Below are 20,631 nucleotides of genomic sequence, written 5' to 3'. Positions count from 1 at the left end.
CGCGCCCACCACGCCGGGGCAGAGTCCGCGCCGGCCGAACTAACCCTCATTTGAATCGGTTGTGCGGGCAGCCGTGTCACCCGTGTCCACCGCCTGGTCCGTCTTGCCCTCCGACCGCCGGGAGTCAGGCAGCGTCAGGGCTCCAGATTGATCCGAGGCAGGTGTGTGGCCGCCCGCCTTAAGTTCGACTCCCGCTGAGCACAGAGGGAACTACCACCTTGGGCGCGAAACGCACACACACACACGCGCGCGCGCGCGCGCGCACACCCCGAGGGCGGGAGAAAACCCTGGTCCTGCGGGAGAACGAAGTCTGGCTGCGGGGCGGGGGGAGGGAGGTTCAACCGCAGGTGCGCACAGACACTCAGACCCCCACACTCGCTACTCCGCACCACGGAACCTGGGAGACGTGAGCTTTCGAGAGCTGGGAACCAATTCCAGGAAAGTGGCGTAGAGACGATGCCGGTGTTGAGGACGGGGCATGCTTGTGTCTCTGGTACCGGATGCGACGAAAATTCGTTGGGTCAAGAACCTGTGGGCGGCATCCGCCCGCGTCTTGCCGCCCGGTGCCCGGTGGAAGGTGCGCTCACACCTTCCCGGTCCGGAGGACCGGCTCTCCTGGGAGAGCTCCGATTAGCTCGGGGACGCAAACGGATACTGGGCTGAGTCCAGGGCTTTCCCGGAACTCCCGGTTCCTCCAGAGGCTTCCTGTGAGGGGGTCGGCGCGGGCTGGGGGGGGGGGGGGGGGGTCCCCGCGTTCTCCGAGTGAAAGGCCGCGTCCGCCTCCCGCCCCCGCCGGCCCCACCAGGGCTCTGCGACCGCCGCACTCACCGGCTCCCGCCACCTGGGTTCCGCTCCGGGACCTCGGCAGCCGGCTCCTCCCGCCTCGCCCGCCCACCGGCCTCTCCTGCAGCACCCGCTGCCTCCCTCCGGAGTGGAGGGGCCCGGGCGGCGCCGCGGCCAGGAGCGGGGTCGGAGGCCAAGCCGGGGCGCGGGCCGGGGCTGCGGGGCCGCCGGGCGTGGGAGAAGGAGGGCGCCCCCTCTCCTCGCGGGGCCGTGTCAATGCTTTGCACTTGGGGCGGCCTGCGGCTGGGGGTCCTTCCCCGCAGGCCCTGGCGCCCGGGCGCCCCCCGCCTCAGGCCCTTTCGGCGGGTCGGGTCGGCCCGCCGAGCTTCCCCGGCCGGGCGCGGGCAGCCGTGGGCGCGGGCGGCGGGGTGGGGGCCGGGGCAGGGGGAGGGGTCTCGGGGCCCGCTGGCCCGTCATTGGTTAATATTTTATTCTGTTGACATGTTTTCTTACTGCTGAGGCTTCCGACACCTTCTCCCCGGGCCCCCCCTCCCGCTCCGAGCTTGGCCTGAGCTGTCAAAACCCCGCCCCCGGAGACCCACAATTGGTCCAAAAAGCGTAAAATCAGCAATCAAGGGGGGCCTGGCTCGTTAGCGCAGGGGATCCGAGCAGGGCAGGACATGTGAGATAGTCACAGTTTTCCAGAGATCACGACAAGATCTAACCAGTCGCGCGTGGTCCCCGGCGCCGGAGCGGCCCAGCCCAGCCCAGCCCCGCGCAGAGCCCCCGCCGCCCCCGCGCCCAGCGCCCCGCGTACCTCGCCGTGCGCCGGACGGGGAGCCGGGAGGAGCCGCCACCGCGCTTGCCACCCGGGTCGCCCTTCCTCCGTGCGCGCCGCCGCCCGGGCCGGGGGTCCGAGCCGCGCGCCCCCGGCCCCGGCCCCCGGGCGCCTGGGCCGGATGTCCCGATGAGAGAGCCGGCGCTGGCGGCCAGCGCCATGGCTTACCACCCGTTCCACGCGCCACGGCCGGCCGACTTCCCCATGTCCGCCTTCCTGGCGGCAGCGCAGCCCTCCTTCTTCCCGGCTCTCGCGCTGCCGCCCAGCGCTCTGGCCAAGCCGCTGCCCGACCCGGGCTTGGCGGGGGCGGCGGCGGCGGCGGCCGCGGCGGCGGCGGCAGCCGAGGCGGGGCTGCACGTCTCGGCACTCGGCCCGCATCCGCCCGCCGCTCATCTGCGCTCGCTTAAGAGCCTGGAGCCCGAGGACGAGGTGGAGGACGACCCCAAGGTGACGCTGGAGGCCAAGGAGCTGTGGGACCAGTTCCACAAGCTGGGCACCGAGATGGTCATCACCAAGTCCGGGAGGTAGGGCGGCAGGCTGGCTGGAGGGCGCGCGGGTGGGCGGGAGGGGGGTCCGACAGCACCGACCAGCGCCGAGCCCTCCGCCCGCGGCTCCCAGCTCGCGGCTCCGGTCCCCGAGCCACGCACAGACCAGCAAGTTGACTTTTCTCATTCGGGACCGAACGAATTTTTAAAAAAAAAAAAAAAACACGCGGAGCATCGAAGTCTCCCAAATGAAAACGAAAACGTACTCCTGAAGAATAGTCCCCCAGCGCTCAGAGTGCCAAAGCCGAGGAGGCCCCGCGGCTCGGCCCTGGAGGGTCTCAGCGGTCTCGGCCGCAGCTCCTCAGCCCCGAGACCCCTCTCTCCTGCTTCGGAGGCGAGTCTGGCTCGGTGCTCCGCGAAGATGCGGCGTCTCCCGCACTCTCCTCCGACCCCGGAGCCCGGAATGAGACTCTCACCCCCGCTAGGCCCAGCCCGGCCCTCTGGTTCCCGCCGGTCGCGGCCGTTCTCCGCGGCGAGCCCCGAGCCGGCCCAGCCGCAGCCTGACCCGTCCTGTGAGCCTTGTCCGGGCAGAGGAACCAGGAGCTCCGGAGGCACACGGCTCCCCAGGCCCTGAAGCCGGAAGAAAAGCTACAATCGCCAACCGCTCAAGCCTCTAGCTCAGACGCGGAGAATCCAGGCCTCGGGCTCACTCACCCTCTTCGCCCGAACTTCAGGGTCAGGGTCCTTGTTCCGCTGCTGTAACCCAGTTCCTCGCCCAAACAAACGTCCGAATGCACTTCTGAGAGCTTCGGCCCTAAGTGGATATATTCCCACGAACGAATTTCAGGGAGGTTCATGAGAAGCGAGTATATTTACAAAGGCCCTGGATCTCTTTCTTGGAGCTCGGCTTTCATCTCAGATGAGGGAGAAAAAAGGGGTCACTAGATCTGAGCATAGGGCTGAGGGCAAGCCTTATAACAGGAGAGGGTCTTGACAGGCAGAAATGGGATCTCCTAGGAATAACCACCACAGGTGGAATGGAATCTCCCAGACCTTCCTAAGAGGGCAGAGCACGGACCACAGGGGAACATGGGTGGTGAAGCTCCAGGAAACAACGGCGTGCATCAGGGGAGAGGGGTCTTCGAGATCCAGCGGGTTCCCTGACCTCTCCCTCTTTCCCTTTCCTGCAGAAGGATGTTTCCTCCCTTCAAGGTGCGAGTCAGCGGCCTGGACAAGAAGGCCAAATACATCCTGCTGATGGACATTGTGGCCGCTGATGACTGCCGGTATAAATTCCATAACTCCCGCTGGATGGTGGCAGGCAAGGCCGACCCCGAGATGCCCAAGCGGATGTACATCCACCCGGACAGCCCAGCCACGGGGGAGCAGTGGATGGCCAAGCCGGTGGCCTTCCACAAGCTGAAGCTGACCAACAACATCTCGGACAAACATGGCTTCGTGAGTGCAGGCCAAGAGCTGATGGGGGTGGAAGACTTTGCCCCTAGCCCTGCGGGGGTGGGGGGGGGAGGAGACCCCAGGGTTCCCCATAGGGGAGTGCTCGCAGAACCCCCAGAGTGCCCCTGCCCAGATCACTGCCCTGTGGCTTTTGCCGGCTGGGCCTGGGCGCAGAGGCTCTGCTCTGCAAGCCTGGAGAATGTTGGGGTTCGTGGCCACTAAGCTCCAGGCTGCCCCCAATCTCACTGTCCAAACTCTCAAAATCTCAGGCCTTCCAAACTCCCTTCTGGAGTCCAGCAGGAGGCAGGTGCAGCTGGGGCGGGTTGTGGAGCCGCTGGTCGTTGGGGTCTGAGCTTGGAAGACTGGCCCAGGACCTCGGTTCTCACCCTTCCTCAAGACTGTTCCATCCCCATCCCCAAAGGAGGAGATTTTAAAGTTCAAACAACTTCCCTCCAAACCTTTCCCTCCTCCCTCGGGGAGATGCCTGACTTGGGAGAAGGGAATTTCTGCCTGAGCCAGGGCCCCAGTGAATGGGAAGGGGTAGTTCATGGGGCTAAATCGGAGGTAGGGCAGGTCGGTGAGGCCTCAAAGCTTCCAGTCTTCTCTCCCGGGTTTACTAGGGGCTTAGCCGTGAATAGGAAGAGAAGTTAAGAGTGGAGTGGTAGCGAGTTTTATTTTATTTCGGTTTTCAGCTGGGGTAATTTTTTTTTTTAACTGGAAAGAGAAACTGTGATAAAGAAAATCGAGAGGGGGAAGAAAAGAAAAATTAATATGGGGAGATAAGGAGCAGAGAAGACAGGAAAAGGGGGGGAAGGTTTGGGGGTGAGGTGGGAAAGGCAGAACGGTGAGAGAGACAGAAAAATGGAAAGAGGTCCGGTCCCCAGAGAATAGAAAGGCTCGGGAGACAGGCCGGGGGGCTGTCAGGCCAGGGGCTGTTGGCTGACCCTCGCCCTCCTGCAGACCATCCTGAACTCCATGCACAAGTACCAACCGCGCTTCCACATTGTGCGAGCCAACGACATCCTGAAACTGCCCTACAGCACGTTCCGCACCTACGTGTTCCCCGAGACCGACTTCATCGCGGTCACCGCCTACCAGAACGACAAGGTGCGCGGGCCGGCGGTGGGGCCAGTCCCGGTACCGATGCCTTCCCACTCGGGCGGCCTCCGACCCTCCACTCACACCCGCCCGCGGCCCTCTGCACGCCCCCCGCCCCCCGCACCCTCACGATCCGCTCCCGGGCCCCCAGTCTCGCATCTGTAGCGCAGCACCCAGCGAAACCCCCCAGCTCTCTCTCCCAGGCCCACGACACGTACGCACACGCTCCCCGGGGCGCGCGAACAGCTGGGCGCTCCTTGGGGTGGGGATGTTTACTTAGCAATTAGCAGAGACTCCGGGCCCTCGCTGACATTTTTACGTTTTATTCGTTTATTTCTTGGCTCAGGGATGGGAATTTAAATGAAAAGAGGGCGCCCGAGGCAATCTGCCCAGGCTTTCCGGCTGCTAGGAACCCGGGGCCTAGTTTTCCCTCTCCTGGGGGAGCCAGAGGGGGACAGGTGTCAGTCACCACTCCCTCTCTGGGTCAGTTCAGGCCCGGGACCCCTTGGGATATGCTTGGAGGCTTTTCCTTCAAGAGAAAGGGCTTTTCCTGGCTGCTATCTTTCTACACCCTCCCTGTAGAGAGGCAAGGCAACCCCCCTGCTAAGACCCATGTCCGTGTGCACCACTCTGGGAGGAAGGACAGTGTCAGAGTGTCCTGCCGGCCGTATCTTTTTTTTCTTTCTTTTTTTCTGTCACCGTGAACAGATCTGTCCTGGGCCGGTATATGCGTGCACCATTTGGAGTGCCTTGAATCCGTGTGGAGGCGTGTGAATTCGTTTGATTCCCTGGGCGCTTGTTCTGTCTGTGTGTACTTGCGTGTGCGCGGACCCGTGCGTGTGATTGTCTACATGTGTGTCTGCTGACCTGGGTGTGCTCTGCTGTCCGTGTGCTCCTGCTCAGGCGCCGGGTTCCCTTAACTCGAATGGCTGGGTGGACCTGCATGCTCGCCCGGACAGATTTCCACTCGGGGTGCACAGCTTTGGGCTTGTGTGTGCAAGTCGAGGGATTATACCTCGAATATAGTTTTTGGAGGTCGCTTTCGTCGAGGTCCGCCCGCCGACCTCACCTTGCCTTGTAGCTTGGAGCGGCCCGGCCCAGGTGGGCGGATACCCAGGGTACCCTCCCCGGGGGCTCTCCTCTGGGGCGGGCAGCCTCTGACCTCCAGGTGCCCCGGGCCAGGCTAGAAGAGCCCACAGCTTGACCTGGCGCCGCCCCCTCGGTCCCCGCAGATCACGCAGCTTAAGATCGACAACAACCCGTTTGCCAAAGGCTTCCGGGACACCGGGAACGGCCGGCGGGAGAAAAGGTGAGGGTGCGCGGGCTGGCCTGGAGGCGGGCGCCTGGGGGGAACAGGACGAGGAGGGGGCCGGAGGGCGCGCTGCGCTCAGACCCGCTCCCTCGGCTCATCCCCAGGAAGCAGCTAACGCTGCCGTCGTTGCGCCTGTATGAGGAGCCCTGCAAGCCGGAGCGCGACGGCGCGGAGTCGGACGCCTCGTCCTGCGAGCCTCCCCCTGCGCGGGAACCGCCGCCCTCTCCGGGGACGGCGCCCAGCCCCCTGCGCCTGCACCGGGCCAGAGGTGCGGGTCGGGCTGGGAGGAGACGGGGAGGGTGTCCCCCGGGCGCCGGGCTGGCTCGCTGCTCAGCATCTGGCTAACTGAAGGCCTGGGGCGGGGGCGTCAGGGGAGAGTCTGGGACGGGCCTCGACCCCAGGCCTCCCCTGAGTGCGGTCCCGGGTGGCCCGCCGATCCTTCTGGGCTCTGGGCTAGAGCCCTGGCGCTGCGTGACTCTGCGGCAGCAAGGCCTCCTCTGCCGGGTTCACTTTCCTCCCCCTGTAAATAAGGGATATTGGATGGGGTGACCCCTACTGCCCCGAGCTTCCAGGAGTTCTTCCGACGTGGCCTCCCCGAGAGCAGGCTTGCACACGTCTCTCCGGCTCGGGCTTCGCGCCTGTCTGTCCCCGGGCGGGTAACGCCGCGCATCCTCTCTCCCCGCAGCCGAGGAGAAGTCGTGCGCCGCCGACAGTGACCCGGAGCCCGAGCGGCTGGGCGAGGAGCGCGCGGGCCCGGCGCTAGGCCGCAGCCCCGCCCTGGACAGCAGCAGCCCACCTCGCTTGACCGAACCCGATCGCGCCAGGGAGCGGCGCAGCCCCGAGAGGGGCAAGGAGCCGGCCGAGAGCGGCGGGGACGGCCAGTTCGGCCTGCGGAGCCTAGAGAAGGAGCGCGCCGAAACCCGGAGGAAGGACGAGGGGCGCAAGGAGGCGGGCGAGGGCAAGGAGCCCGGCCTGGCGCCGCTGGTGGTGCAGACGGACAGCGCGTCCCCGCTGGGCGCCGGACACCTGCCCGGCCTGGCCTTCTCCGGCCACCTGCACGGGCAGCAGTTCTTCGGGCCGCTGGGGGCCGGCCAGCCGCTCTTCCTGCACCCGGGACAATTCGCCATGGGGCCCGGAGCCTTCTCGGCCATGGGCATGGGCCACCTACTAGCCTCGGTGGCCGGCAGCGGCGGCGGTGGCGGAGGCGGCGGGCCGGGGACCGCCACCGGCCTGGACGCGGGCGGGCTGGGTCCCGCGGGGAATGCGGCCAGCACTGCTGGGCCCTTCCCATTCCACCTCTCCCAGCACATGCTGGCATCTCAGGTAAGGCCTGTGAGCTGGCAGCAGCCTGAGGAAGGGAAGGGAACCCTGGGCGGGCAGAGGAAGAAGGCATAGAGCCCGAGGGCGCTTCGGGCTCCCAGCCGGCAAGGACTCCCTCTTGGGGAGACCCGATGGGCCCTCGGAACCAAACCTGGCTTCTGGGAGACCAAGACCAGGTCCAGGATTTGGCCAGGAGATTGCTTCTGACTCCTGTGCGACCTTGGACAAGTCTCTGACCCTCTCTGGGCCTATTTCCTTCCCTGTAACCCCAGAATTGACTGGGACCCATTAGACTCTTTCTGCCCTGACAGACTGGGGCTGCCTCCAGCTTTCGTAAGTCCACTTGCCTGGCCTGCCTCAGGACAATTTCCTTGGGAAAGAATAACCACCCCTGGCCCACTGTCAGTCCCGGAAAGGCTAAAGTGGCTGGACAAAAAAAGTAGGAGAATTTGCAGTGTGTTCTGGATAACTGACCACCAAACTGACCCACCTCCCAGATGTCTTGGGCTCCTTTCAGACTCTCAGGAAGCAACCGGACAAAGGACGGGGCTTTTCCTTCCCCCACACTAAGTCTCCCAACTCCCCCAGCCACACATCTCAGTCCTCCAGGCCCAGGTCGAAATTCCGAGCTCCCAGGGGAGAGCTTATGAAACTGTGGGCAGCAGCAAAATAAGATCGGAAGGGGAGAGTGGCCTCTTTGGTTGCTTGGGTGGAATATTCCCGTAGAACGATTTGGAATCTCTACATTCATTTTCTTCCCTCTGAGGTTTCTGGCAAATTGAACCCTTAAGATCTTATCTTAAGGGAAGGAAAATAGGAGTTTAGGTCTGAGAAGGCTCCTTCGGTTCAGAAGCAAATATTTTTAAAGTGGGGGAAGGGATTCTGAAATGAGTTTTAAATACAGCTCAGTGTCAGGGGTGTGTGGAGTGAGCGTTGGAGGCACTGGCATCACATATCTGGGGCTCTGAGCTGGTAAGGAAGCCTCCAGAAACTGGAGTTCAGAGCCTGGAGGTTTAATTTGCCTGGAGGTTGACTCTGTGTGTATGTGAATGCCTCCTCCTCAGACAAATTCTGGTGATGAGCATGGGCATCGCAGAGGTCACAGGGAAGTCAGGACTTCTAGACACAGCCTGGTTAACAGGTGGAAGGCCAGGGCAAGGGCACTCAGGAGGCATCACTAGGTGTACTGCTAGTGGTTAACTTCTCGAGGCAGGGCCGCTCACCTATGGTCATCATACTGTGCTGTAGCTTCAGTCTCTATGCAACCCTATGGACTGTAGCCAGTCAGATTCCTCTGTCCATGGGGATTCTCCAGGCAAGAATACTGGAGTGGGTGGCCATGCCCTCCTCCAGGGGATCTTCCTATGGCCATCAGAAAGAGACAAAACCTTGGAGATCTGAAGTCTCCCTCCTTCCTCTGAGATGCCAAGTCTGAATGTTCAGTAGGGCTTGACCTTCTCGGGAAGGGTATTTTCTCATCCCTGACTAAGCTACTTCTCTTCCTTCTCCCTGCCTGAGCCAGGCCTGAGGCTCCCTGGAAGCCCAGCTCAGTCAGCTCCTGCCCTCCTCCCTATATACCCACATACTCCATGATCTCAAAGGTCAGATAATCCAAAAGCTGGGCCGCAGGCGGTGTTCTGTGCAGCGTTTCCCAGCTACTGGGCTTTACACAGGCAAAGACTCAGCATTCCTTCTTCAGCTGCCACTAGGGAGCCGCTGGGAGCTCTTTGCATTCAGGCTAGTTTATAAACGGACTGGCATCTGGCGCCTTCTCCTGGCCTGGGCAGGAGACCCCTGAGCAGGTGGCAGAGGAGGGAGAGTGAGCAAAGCTCCTCCCGTCCTATTCGTCTCCAGCCCTTCGGGGCACCTGTGGATAGAAAGGCAGGGCAGGACACTGTTGGAAGCGAGCGGCACCTCCCTGCCAACACAGCCAAAGTTACCTGCTGGCCATCTGGCCCCCCGCCAGGCCTGTTTCTTCCAAGGCCCTTGCCGGTTCAGCCGCCTGTGATGGCCTTCCCTTACTCCTAGAGTAATACCTGGCACAGAGCTCGGTAGGGCCCTCTCGGAATCATAACCTTAAGCGGGCTCCCCTCCAACCAGGTTTGGACATCGGCGTAGTGGCTCATGCCTACCTGCGCTCTTTGGGGAGCAAGGTTATGTGAGCGCAGGTCTTCCTGAACAGTAGGGCAAGGATTCCCAGTTGTCGCCCCGCTGCCAGCACCCAGATCACCCCCAGGAACACTCCAGGCGGGATGCCTAACCCTTGTCTTGTTTTGTTTCTTGCAGGGAATCCCCATGCCCACTTTCGGAGGCCTCTTCCCCTATCCCTACACCTACATGGCGGCCGCTGCGGCGGCGGCCTCGGCTCTGCCAGCCACCAGCGCTGCGGCCGCGGCCGCGGCTGCCGCCGGTTCCCTGTCCCGGAGCCCCTTTCTGGGCAGTGCCCGGCCTCGCCTGCGCTTCAGCCCCTACCAGATCCCGGTCTCCATCCCACCGAGCACTAGCCTCCTCACCACCGGGCTGGCGGCGGAGGGCTCCAAGGCTGCAGGCGGCGGCAACAGCCGTGAGCCCAGCCCGCTGCCGGAGCTGGCCCTCCGCAAAGTGGGGGCCCCGGCCCGCGTAGCCCTATCGCCCGGCGGCGCGGCCAAAGAGGCGGCCAGTGAACTGCAGAGCATTCAGAGACTGGTGAGTGGGCTGGAGAGCCAGCGAGCCCTCTCCCCCGGCAGGGAGTCGCCCAAGTGAGGGGGCCCGCCCTGCTGCTGCGCCGCCGCCGCCGCCGCCGCCGCCGCGCAGGCCTCCTGGGTTGCCTCCCTTGCTGCTTGGGACGTGTACAGCACAGAATGGGTATTTATTTAAATAAAGGAGAGAGAGCGGGCTGCAGCCGGAATGAAACCCTGATAGGCCAGCCGGGGCCTGGGACACTTCCCTGGGCCTCACAAGGAATCCGGAACACAGTCGCTTTGGGGCCACTGGATTTGGTCCAGGTCTGCTCCGGTGTCAAGGTGTCATCAGCGGGGCCTCTCCGGGTTCCTACAGCGCTGTTGGGGAGGCCTCGCCCCCGGCTCAGCCAGGGGCTGGCTGTCTGGGGAGCCAGAAGGTCAGGGGAGGAAAGCCCCCTAGCCTGGAGCCCCGCATTGCTGGAGAATCTGGGGTGAGGGGAGCTGAGGTCAGTGAAGATGAAGTCAGTGTAGACTTGAGCTGAGAGGGGCCTGTTCCTTTGGTCCTTCCACTTCTCTCCCGGACAGGCGGCCCTCCCACCCCTGGGTCAGCGGAGGGAGTGGCATTTCTGCCTTGAGTCCCCAGGGGGCGGGAATAAAAAGATATTTATGAAATAAATGGTAATTTGTGTAAATAAGCTTTAAGGTTCCCAGAATATGCAAATTGGTATTAATTTATTCAAAGGTGTACATTGCTGTGTACAGAATATTTAGAGATTAACTCATAGCCTATAATTTTTTTTCCTTTTACATGAGCATCTATATTGTACAGGGCTGGGGGGTGGGGAGGAGGCCCTTGGCTGCGGGAGAGGGCCCCGACCCCCGGAGAAGCTCCCACCCCGCCAGCCCCCTCGGCCCCTGCGCCCGGGCGTTTTTTGCTCGCCCGGCCCGCGGGCTCCACCTCAGGTTTTCACTTTTCGCTCCGGAGCGAGACGAAAACGACAAAAACTCGAGAAAACAATAAAACGCTGCAATGCGAAGTGAACGGCGCAGTGCGCTCTGTGGGCCGCGCGGGGCAAGGGGGCGCCGCGAGCGCGTCAGGCGGGACCGGAGGCGGGGACGGCGGGGCGGGCGCCCGGGGCTCGCGGCGGCGGCGGCTCCCCCGCGGGTGGCGGGGCGGCGAGCGGAGCCGCGAGGCCCGGCGGCGCCGGCGCGGGCTGCGGGCGGGCGGGGAGGCGCCGCGCCGCCGCGAGCCCCCCGCGCGCGTCCAGCGTCGCCGCCGCCGGGCCGGGGGCCGGGCTCCCCCTGCTGGCCGCTCTCCGCCGTCCGCCGCTCCGAGCCTGGCCTCCCGGCTCCCGGCCCGGGGCGCGCGCCACCGTGGAATTGCAGCTCCTTTCGGAGCCTCTGGTTGGGTGGGGCTGATAAGACGGGTGCTCCCCGCTCCCTCTCTCCCTCCGGAGGAGGGGTTTGGCCATGGTCCCCCAAACACCGCGAACCTAGAATCCTTTTCCATCCCTCCGTCTCCTGAACCTCCTGAAAGAACACGTTCTCTCCTGTCGGGACTGTTGACCACAGTGGCAGAGTCTAGACTAAAGGTTCTCCGGTGGAAATCATCTACATCTCTGTCGGGGGTGGGGGTGGGGGTGGGTATGAAGACTGGGGCTCACGAGGCTTTTTTCCTCCCCTTCTTTCCCCCTGTACAATCGTGGGTTCAGCTGGAGGTCGCGCGGGGAGTCGCACCGTGTCAGTCGCGGCTGGGCCTCGCCCCCCGTGGCCCGAGTCTGCCAGGACAGCTGCTGCCCCAGGAGGGCGGTCTCTCCTCCCCTCCTCACCCAGCCGACAGGTGTCTCCAGCCCCAGATCCTAGCAGTGGAAGGAATGGGGGACCGGCAAATCATTCCCTCAGACCACCACGGGGTCTACCCATCCCTCAGCATCACCCCTTCCCAGCTGCTTCCTCTATTTAAAGCGTGAGTGTCCATGATGCCTTGGCTTAGCAGGTTGCTCAACCTGGGCACTTCCGAGGCCGAGAGGCGCTGGCTTCCAGTTCACCAGGGACATCCGGGACGGTGAGACGGAGGAAGGGTGAAGGAGAACAGGCCTCCGGGCTCCCTGGACACCTTCGTGGGCTCATCCACTTGCAAGGAAGAGAATCGTGTCCTCTTCCAGGGAAGGAGCCGGCCCCTAGGCCACGCTGAATTCGGGGACGGTGTCGGCCGGTGAACCAGTGCGAGGGCGCAGAAGACTGTCCCGGCTCTGGGGAGGGTGGGCTCGGGTTTCCCTGCCTCTGACCTTCGGGCGTGCAGGAGGGCAGTTCAGGACCAGGGCGGGGCAGAAAGGCCCCTTTCTCAGCTCAAATAAAATCCTGCGTGGACAGTGTGTTTATTGGAGGTCTCTAACATTTGAAGAGGGGCGCATGGGTTTGTTCTGATTTCTCACTGTCTAGGGAGAATGGGGAGAAGGAAATGGCAACCCACTCCGGTATTCTGGCCTAGAGAATCCCGTGAACACTTCCACGGGCTGGTGGGCTGCCGTCTATGGGGTCGCACAGGGTCGGACACGGCTGAAGCGACTTAGCATGCAGGCATGCATTGGAGAAAGAAATGCCAACCCGCTCCAGTGTTCTTGCCTGGAGAATCCAGTGGACAGAGGAGCCTGGTGGGCCGCCGTTTATGGGGTCGCACAGAGTCGGACACGACTGAAGCGACTTAGCAGCAGCAGCGGCAGGGAGAGTGGGGAAGAGGCTGCGGAGCGGGCTGCTGGCGCCAGGGGGCAGCACCGAGCTGGCGCCGCAGGCGCCCCCGCGGGGAGACCCGGGCCCGGAGGAGGGTCGCGGTCACGGCCGCGCAGAGCGGCCTGGTGGCGGTTGCCTTCTCGCCGCAGGGCGGCTGAAGCGCCCCAGCGGGGTGGAGTGATCCTCCAGGGCCCCGAGACGCCCCGGGGTCCCGAGCGCAGCCTGGGGAGCCGTTCCCCCGTCACCGCCGGCCCCCACCTCACTGTCCCCCTCCTGGGGTCACCCTCGCCGCCCTGCGCTGGGTCCCAGCTGCGAGCCTCCTGCGTTCGGCTGCGGGAACCCGCGCGGTCAGGCCTCAGACAAAGGCCGGGCCACTCCCTGGCCCAATTAAGCCACCCGCCTCCCGCCTCCATTGTTCCCGGGGTCGCCAATTAGCCCAGGCGCCCGCGTCCCGCCGCTCCGGTGCCCCCAAGGCCTCCTTAACCCTTCAGGACCCGGCACCAGGCGGAGGCGGAGGGGGGGTGCCCTAGACGGCAGGATCCCCAGTGGACGAGTGAATCTGGGCATCATGGGCGCGCTGGCACGGTGGGGGTGTGGGAGGGAGTTGTGCGTGTCGGTGTTGGGGTTAGGAGCGTGATTCACAGGGGAGCTTGGAGACTGGGGTGGGGGGGCATCTCCGTGAGACCCCTAGCGGCTAGGCAGCAAGGATTGCGTGACCTGTGCTGTGCTTAGGCGTTCAGTCGTGTCCGACTCTTCGTGAACCCCATGAACTGTAGCTCGCCAGGCTCCTCTGTCCATGGGGCTTCTCCAGGCAAAAATACTGGAGTGGGTTGCCATGCCCTCCTCCAGGGAATCTTCCCCACCCAGGGATCGAACCCAGGGTCTCCGTCTGAGCCACCCTGGGAAACCTAAGGGACTTCGTTTGTTCTCCTGTCAATCCAAGTCTCCCCAGCCCTCAAGTCATTCTCCTATCTTAGGAGGAAATCTTGAGCATCAGTGGCCCGGCCCTCCCCCAACCCCACCCCAAGGGCGCAGAACTGGGACCGGCCTCCCCTAGGTACCCCATGCAGGGCAACCCCTTGGAGCCAGAGGGGTGCGTTCAGCTTGATGCGCCCCCAGGACACCCCACAGGTGAAAGCCCCAGCTCGAGGCCCCGACCCGTCCTCCTCCCCAAGTCCCAGTAAAAGGGACGGTTCAGGGGTCAGTCTCGGTGAAACCGAGGTTTAAACTCCGAGCCTGCCTTCCTCCTCGGCTTTCGAAAGTACCCCCAATCCAATCCCACTCTGTCCTCTCCTTTGCCTGGGCGCCAAAGTCCGTAGCACCAGCCCGGGTACACGGTCCGGCGAGGGGCCAAGGGCTCTGTGCTCCCGCCTGGGCAGCAGAGGGGAGATCTGTGCGCTCCCGGGGGTCAGGGGCCAAGGGGATGGAGCCTGAGCTCCGGGTCCTCTCTGGGCACTGCCCCGCGCGCGCCCTTGGCAGGGTAGCTTGGTCACGCTCGCTGAATACGTTCCAGTCTCTGTCCGGAACGCGTCGGGGACTTTGGTTTGCCCCTAGAACTCTTCTGTGTTCTCTGGAGGCGCGGACTCTCTCGCCCTACCCCTCACTCCTTCCTTGAAGCACCTGGTTCCCCGAGCCGACGGCAGCCCCTCTTTGGCCGGCTCCCCAGTCCGCAGCTCTCGGCGGAGAACGGACCTGGAGCGGGCCGTGTCCGCAGGCCGTGGCAACCCCCTACATGTCCACCAGATGGCGCTCCAGGCCAGGGGCCGAGCGGCGGCCGGACAGCCCGCCCGGGGCTGGAGCCGACCTCGGACCCAGAGCCGCCTCAAGATCCGCACAGAGACGGGGCCGCAGGCCCAGGGGATGGACGCAGGCTGCTGAGAGATCGAGACGCTCCGCGCACCCGAAGGAAACTCCGGACAGAGGAGGATGGAACTGCCCGAGGCTCGGGATGGGGTGGGGGGCTTCTTCCCTTTTCCTGGGACCGCCCTGCCGGGCCAGTTCCCTGGCCTGCGAAGCCCCACCTGCAAACACCCCCCACGCCCACCCCGCCCCGGCCCGGCCCGGCCGCCCTCCGCCTGCCAGGCGGTCTGGAGCCTTCGCGATCCCCCTCGGAGCTGGAGGCCGCCGGTCGACCGCTTTCCAGGCGTCTCAGAAGCGGGGCTATGGGCTTGGTCTCGTTGCGCGCCCGACGAAATGCTTTGCCCGCTGAGGGGCCCTCGAAGGTGTGGGGTGAAGGGACGGGCGGGACCCAGGATGCCTCCTGCTTGGAGGTCCCCCGAGGCGCCTTCCCCCAGCTCACCTCCCCCTACTCCGTCTCCAAGGTCGAGGGCGGTGTCGGGCAGGATGCGCACATCGCCGCCACCACGCCCCGCCCCGGAGAACTTTGCAAAGCTTCTCCCCCAGGGTCCTGCCCGCGTCGGCCCGGGGGCCAGACGCTGGGGAGGCTTTGGGTCTGCGTTGTACCAGTGGGAAGTGGTGGGGACTGAGGAGGGCCCAGGAGTCAGCCTGACAGTCTCTCCCTGGAGTTTACAAGCCACCGAGGTTCTGGGTCAGGTTTGAACGGGGAGGAGGGAGTGTGAGGCCCAAGTTGATTCCGGTGGCGGGGTTGAAAGGTTGATTCCACTTGATGCTTAAGGTCCCCGGAGGCGCTCTGGTTATCTCACTCCCAAGATGACCTCCCTTCTTATCAACTAAGGGTCCACAGCTAGAAAGTCAGGACACACTCGCCAGCTTGTTGTGTGATCCCGGCCGGTGTACTCGGCGGCTTCCGGCTGTTTCCCCTTCAACACAGTGTAACCCAGGAGAGGCTGGAACCCTGGAAGTTTAGTAGTTCTCTCCATGTCCATCTACCACTGAAGCTGGGAGGATAGGGACAAGGTCAAGCTCTGACTCGCTGTACCTGAATGTCCTCCAGTGTCTAATGACCTTAGACAATGGGACTTTCTCCTCTGGGCCCCAAATCCTCCTCCCGAAAATAAGTGGTTTGGAGTAAAATCAAATTGGTCAGTGAGCGACCAGGTGATCTTGATCTCCCATTGCCAAGACTCCAGCCCCCAGTCAAAGTCTAAAGATAAAAGGCTGGGACCTTCCATTTAAGGTTTGAGGAACCTAAGCCTGGAGGATGGGAGGGGTCATCCACAGAGGCTGTTGTTGATGAGATTCCTGGGAGTGCGGGCAGGGCTGGTGGCCAGAATGAATTCACAATTAGGAAATCACATTCCAGGTCCTGAACACTTCCGGAACCGGCTGGCTCCAGCTGCCTCCAGCATCCTGGTGGGATGTGGCTCCTCCCCCATCCAACCCAGATTCCGCCTTGGTACAAGCTGCAGCAGAGGCGTAGCTTGATGGAGGGTGGTTTGGGCACCCAGCACTGCGGTTTATTTGCTCACTGCGACTTCTTCAAAAGAAACAAGGGGATACTCATGGAGCACATTCAGGTACTCATGTTTAAGGGTGCCTCCCAGACCTGGGATGCCCAACAGGCTAATTCCTTAGCTGAAGGAAGGCTTTGGGGGGGGGGGCGCAGTCAAAGCACTTTTGTGCATGGGCTTTCACTGAAAGTGAAGTGTTAGTCACTCAGTCGTGTCTGATTCTTTGCGACCCCATGGACTGTAGCCTGCCAGGACAGAATTCCTCTGTCCATGGAATTCTCCAGGCAAGAATACTGGAATGGGCTGCCATTCCCTTCTCCAGGGGATCTTCCCAACCCAGGGATCCAACCCAGGTATTGAACCGAGGTCTCCTGCACTGCAGGCAGATTCTTTGCCATCTGAGCCATCAGGGAAGCCCCTTTTTCTTCTTACTACTTTTTTTTTCATTGGCAGGGTGTTCGTGATAAATCCCCATTTCACAGCTGATGACAGTGAGGTTCAGGGAGGTGAAATGAAGTGCCCCCAAGCCATCCAGTAAATAAAGGAAGAGTTCTTACACAATCCCACGGGCCTGGTCCTTGGAAATGTTAGCTGATGAAGTGATGATGGGTAAGAGTCAGCCTCGGGGCTGGGAAAGGGCAAAGGGGCCGGGTGCCCTTTTTGGCCCACCAGGCCACGTGTCCATGGGAGAAGCAGCCTGGCTCAGAGCCCAAGACCAGGACATCAGGGGAAGGGTGGCCGCCCTGCTTCATGTCAGCCCGGCAGGGTCCCTCCCCACTCCCCCACCCACCCCCCCGACAAGGGTCAGTGACTTCATCTGGTTAAAACCCTAGCAGAGGTGGCGTCACCCAGCGAGTGCTAAGCTCAGGCGCATTTGCTCTCCTCATTGTTGATATCCGTCCCCTAGAGAACAAGGTATTCTCTGGCCCCACCACACCTTCTCCTCAGCCCGAGGGGAGGAGCTGTGGAAAACCCACCATGTGCCCATGCTGGGCATGCCTTTTCTTATTTCATTCTCAGCTGGGCAGTGGATATGCTCATCCCCATTTTACAGAGGAGAAAACCAAGGCTTAGACCTGCCCAAGGTTACAGAGCTGCTAAGAAGCAAGTCTTGGGTAATGGCATGGCAAACCCCAAGCCTGGGCTCCTTCCTGGAGCCCTGAGAGTTCCTGCCCAACCCACTGGGCACTCGGTCCAGGCCACCCCCCTTCTAATTTAGCCTTACCCCACTTTGGCGCAGTGATAAAGAATCCACCAGCCACTGCAGGAGATGCAGGAGACCTGGGTTTGATCCCTGGGTCGGGAAGATCCCCTGGAGAAGGAAATGGCAACCCACTCCAGTACTCTTGCCTGGAGAATTTCCGTGGACAGAGGAGACAGGTAGGCGGCAGTCCGTGGGGCCACATATAGTTGGACACAACTGAGCACACACACTCTGTTATCATCATTTTTGGGGTCTTATTTCCTCCTTGGAGGGGCTGCCCACCCTCCCAGCTTTGGCCTCCCACAACTCTGACATGACTGTGTCTACTACAGTTCTGACGTTCGTACTGATAGATCAAGTTCTGAGAAACTCTTTAGATCCTTGCAAGTCACCCAGCTGGTCACCCTGCCACTCACACACTGACACTCCCACACATGCATGCACATACGTGGAGACCCAGATGTAACATGCTAACCCCCCACACGGACACACAAATGTAGACATATATGGACAGTCCTACATACACATAGAGGCATGCATTTAACAACCACACACAAACCCACACAGACCTGCACACACACACAGATGCACAGAGACATACAGAGAAACACACTAAGACACACAAATGCCCACAGAAACACACAGACACACCTACAGACATACCTGTACCTACCACACAGACATTCGTGCATGCAAACATATAGAGACAAGCCTACACCCCCTTGGTGGGGGTGGTTTTCCATGGAGAAAGCAGCTCCAGCCTCTCTGAAGTTCTGAGGTTCTCCCCCTGCCCCACTTTGCTGGGTCCAAGCGCTTTCCCACTCCGCCTTTTGGCCTTGCCACATTTCCTCTGGGAAGGGACATATTTGTTTAGGGTCTGTTTCCTAGGAGCTTACCTGATGGCTCAGACGGTAAACAGTGCAGGAGACCTAGGTTCCATCCCTGGGTCTGGAAGATCCCCTGGAGAAGGAAATGGCAACCCACTCCAGTATTCTTGCCTGGAGAATTTTCATGAACAGAGGAGCCTGGTGAGCTGCAGTTGGTGGGCCGCAAAGAGTCAGACACGACTGAGTGACTAACACACTTCCTATGAGGTCACTGGCTCCCCCAAGGCAGCGCTGGTGTCTGCTTTGCTTATTTCTGGGTCCCTAGACCTAAAACTGCTTAACACGTGGAAGCAGTGCAAAAAACATTTGCTGAATGAGTGACCGAATGAGTGAATGAATGAAATGCCCCCTCCAGAAGCCCATACCTGGTCCTTTCAGGCTGTGTGCCAGGCCCTGGATCAGTAGCTGCACGTTCACTTGGAGCCGACTACAGACAGCCCCTGAGGGCCAGTGGGGCCTCCTCTCTTCTCTGAGGACTGAGGCCCAGGGGGAGGGCAGGTATCTTGCCTGAGGACTTGCCTCTGCAGGAGAAGCCTCCAGGCTGCTGTATGGTCTGAACATTTGTGTCCCCCTAAAGTCCATGTTGAAACCTAACTCCCAAAGTGATGGTATTAGGAGGTGGAAACTCTGGGAGCTGCTTAAGTCGTGAGAATCGGGTTCTCTTGAATGGGATCAGTGCTGTCATAAAAGATACCCCATAAATTATCTCAGTAAAGTTAAAAAAAAAAAAGAAGAGAAAGAGACTCTCTCCTTTGCATCTGTGGCCTGGAAGAAGGTCCTTATCGGAGCATGCTGGCACCTGGATTTCGGACTTCCAGCCTCCAGGACTGGGAGAAAGAAATGTCTGTTGTTTATAAGGTGCCCAGTCTGGAATTTTGTTACAGCAGCCTGAATGGACTACGGGCCCTCCCAGCCCTCAAACCCTGCTCTCCAGCCACGCTGGGTGACCCTTCCCCAGGGGCTCTGGGGCTCTCTGGCCTCTGGGTCTCTGCTGCCACTGAACCCCTGCCTTGAGCCAAAAACATCCTCGGATTCCAGGGCAAGCCCCTCCGCCCAGGACCAGTGGGAGTCGCCCAGTGTGTCTGCCCACTGATCTTTCCTGCCTGCAGGACCTTCTTGAAATACAGACCAGATAAGGTCACTTGATGCCCTCCAAAGTCTTCCTGTGCTCTTGGGGTCAGGCCTGGGAGAGGGGCTTATATGAGTCCCGCCTAGCCACCCCCCTCTCCCCCCCGCCCAGCCCCCGCACCTCCATCCCACTGCCCATCTACCCAGGTCTGGGGTAACCCTCTGGCCTTGCCTCCGGGACTTCTCACACTCATGCCCTGCCCCCTGCCTGGAATCACTTCTTTCTCCAAGAACCTTCCCCTCGGCCATCTCCCTCCTGAGTGGATGTCACTCACATCGTTTTATAGTTGGACGTGAGTTTGAGTAAGCTCCCGGAGTTGATGATGGACAGGGAGGCCTGGCGTGCTGCAGTCCACGGGGTCTCAGAGAGCGGAACACGACTGAGCGACTGAACTGAACTGAGTCTTATTCTCTGGGGTGACGTTGGCAAATTAGGTTACTCCTCCCCATCGATTCTTCAAACTGGAGATGATAGTATTTAGCTCCCGGGGTTGTTAGAGGCTGAAGTGAGGGGCTGTTCAGAACAGCGCCTGGCGCAGTGAATGCTGGTTTCCTGTTGCTCCTCCTGGGGAGGACGCGCCCCTTTGGAGGAGCCTGGGGATGGGACCTGGGGGCCATCTGGGGGCAGGGCAAATTCTCCCCCGGCCTGGGCAGCAGCCAGGGCTGAGCCCACCAGAGCTGGGTGACCCCTTCTACCCTGGGGACCAGCTTCGGCCAGTGAGACCCTGCCGTCTGGGGTGACAGACCGCCAAGTCGCTGAGCCTGGGGTAAGTGTCCTAGACTTGGGGGTCAGGCTAGCGGGTGGTGGGAGGGGCCTGTGTGTTGGAGGGTCTGCGGCGGAGCACAGAGCCCCGACATTTGACCAGGCTGCTACAGAGAAATCCGGAGGGCAGTGAAGCCCTCTGGTGTCAGCTGGTGGGACCTCCTCTGCCTCCTAAGAGCCCCTCTCTCCTGGGCCCCTCTCACCCCAGGCCCGGATGGGCGTGTTTGTTGGTGGAGAGTGGGTCGCGGCTGACCTGCGTGGACCTGTCTCATTGAGCGGCGTGGTCCGTGCGGCAGTACCCGCCTCTCACCACTAGGTGGGGATCTGGAGTCATCCCGGCTTGGAGTCTGGGACCTGGAGCCTGGTCCCTTCAGCTCCAGGCTGGTTTCAGGACAGGGGTTTCCAGGGTCGGGGGTCCAGGCCTGCCCTCTCTGCCTCCATCCTGAGTTCTGGCTAGTCCTGCTGCCAGGCGCTGACACTGAGGGAAGTGAATACGAGCAAGGACCTTGTGCAGCCGCAGAGACATAAGACCAGCCACACCTCTAGCTCTGTGGCTTTGACCCCTTGAGCCTCAAGTGTCGGGGTCTCTGGAATAGA

General features: G+C 61.9%; 1 protein-coding gene across 1 annotated transcript; it reads left to right on the top strand.

The window, feature by feature from the left end:
- Positions 1 to 1,722: 1,722 nt before the first annotated feature.
- TBX2 (T-box transcription factor 2) lies at positions 1,723 to 10,996 on the top strand. Its single transcript, XM_061142693.1, has 7 exons — positions 1,723 to 2,145; positions 3,297 to 3,564; positions 4,522 to 4,668; positions 5,892 to 5,968; positions 6,076 to 6,239; positions 6,657 to 7,294; positions 9,578 to 10,996. The coding sequence occupies exons 1-7, from the start codon at positions 1,751 to 1,753 to the stop codon at positions 10,031 to 10,033; spliced, it is 2,145 nt and encodes a 714-aa protein (XP_060998676.1). The 5' UTR covers positions 1,723 to 1,750; the 3' UTR covers positions 10,034 to 10,996.
- Positions 10,997 to 20,631: the final 9,635 nt, after the last annotated feature.

Source organism: Dama dama, chromosome 5 (assembly GCF_033118175.1).
Source record: "Dama dama isolate Ldn47 chromosome 5, ASM3311817v1, whole genome shotgun sequence".
Classification (NCBI taxonomy): Eukaryota; Metazoa; Chordata; class Mammalia; order Artiodactyla; family Cervidae; genus Dama; species Dama dama.
This window is presented reverse-complemented; position numbering and strand designations above follow the sequence as displayed.

Bases quoted from the DNA above. Each gene is read 5' to 3' on its own strand.
- TBX2 (XM_061142693.1), top strand. From the start codon at position 1,751: ATGAGAGAGCCGGCGCTGGCGGCCAGCGCCATGGCTTACCACCCGTTC. The intron at 2,146-3,296 runs GTAGGGCGGCAG...CCTTTCCTGCAG, and splicing joins GTCATCACCAAGTCCGGGAG to AAGGATGTTTCCTCCCTTCA. The intron at 5,969-6,075 runs GTGAGGGTGCGC...GCTCATCCCCAG, and splicing joins AACGGCCGGCGGGAGAAAAG to GAAGCAGCTAACGCTGCCGT.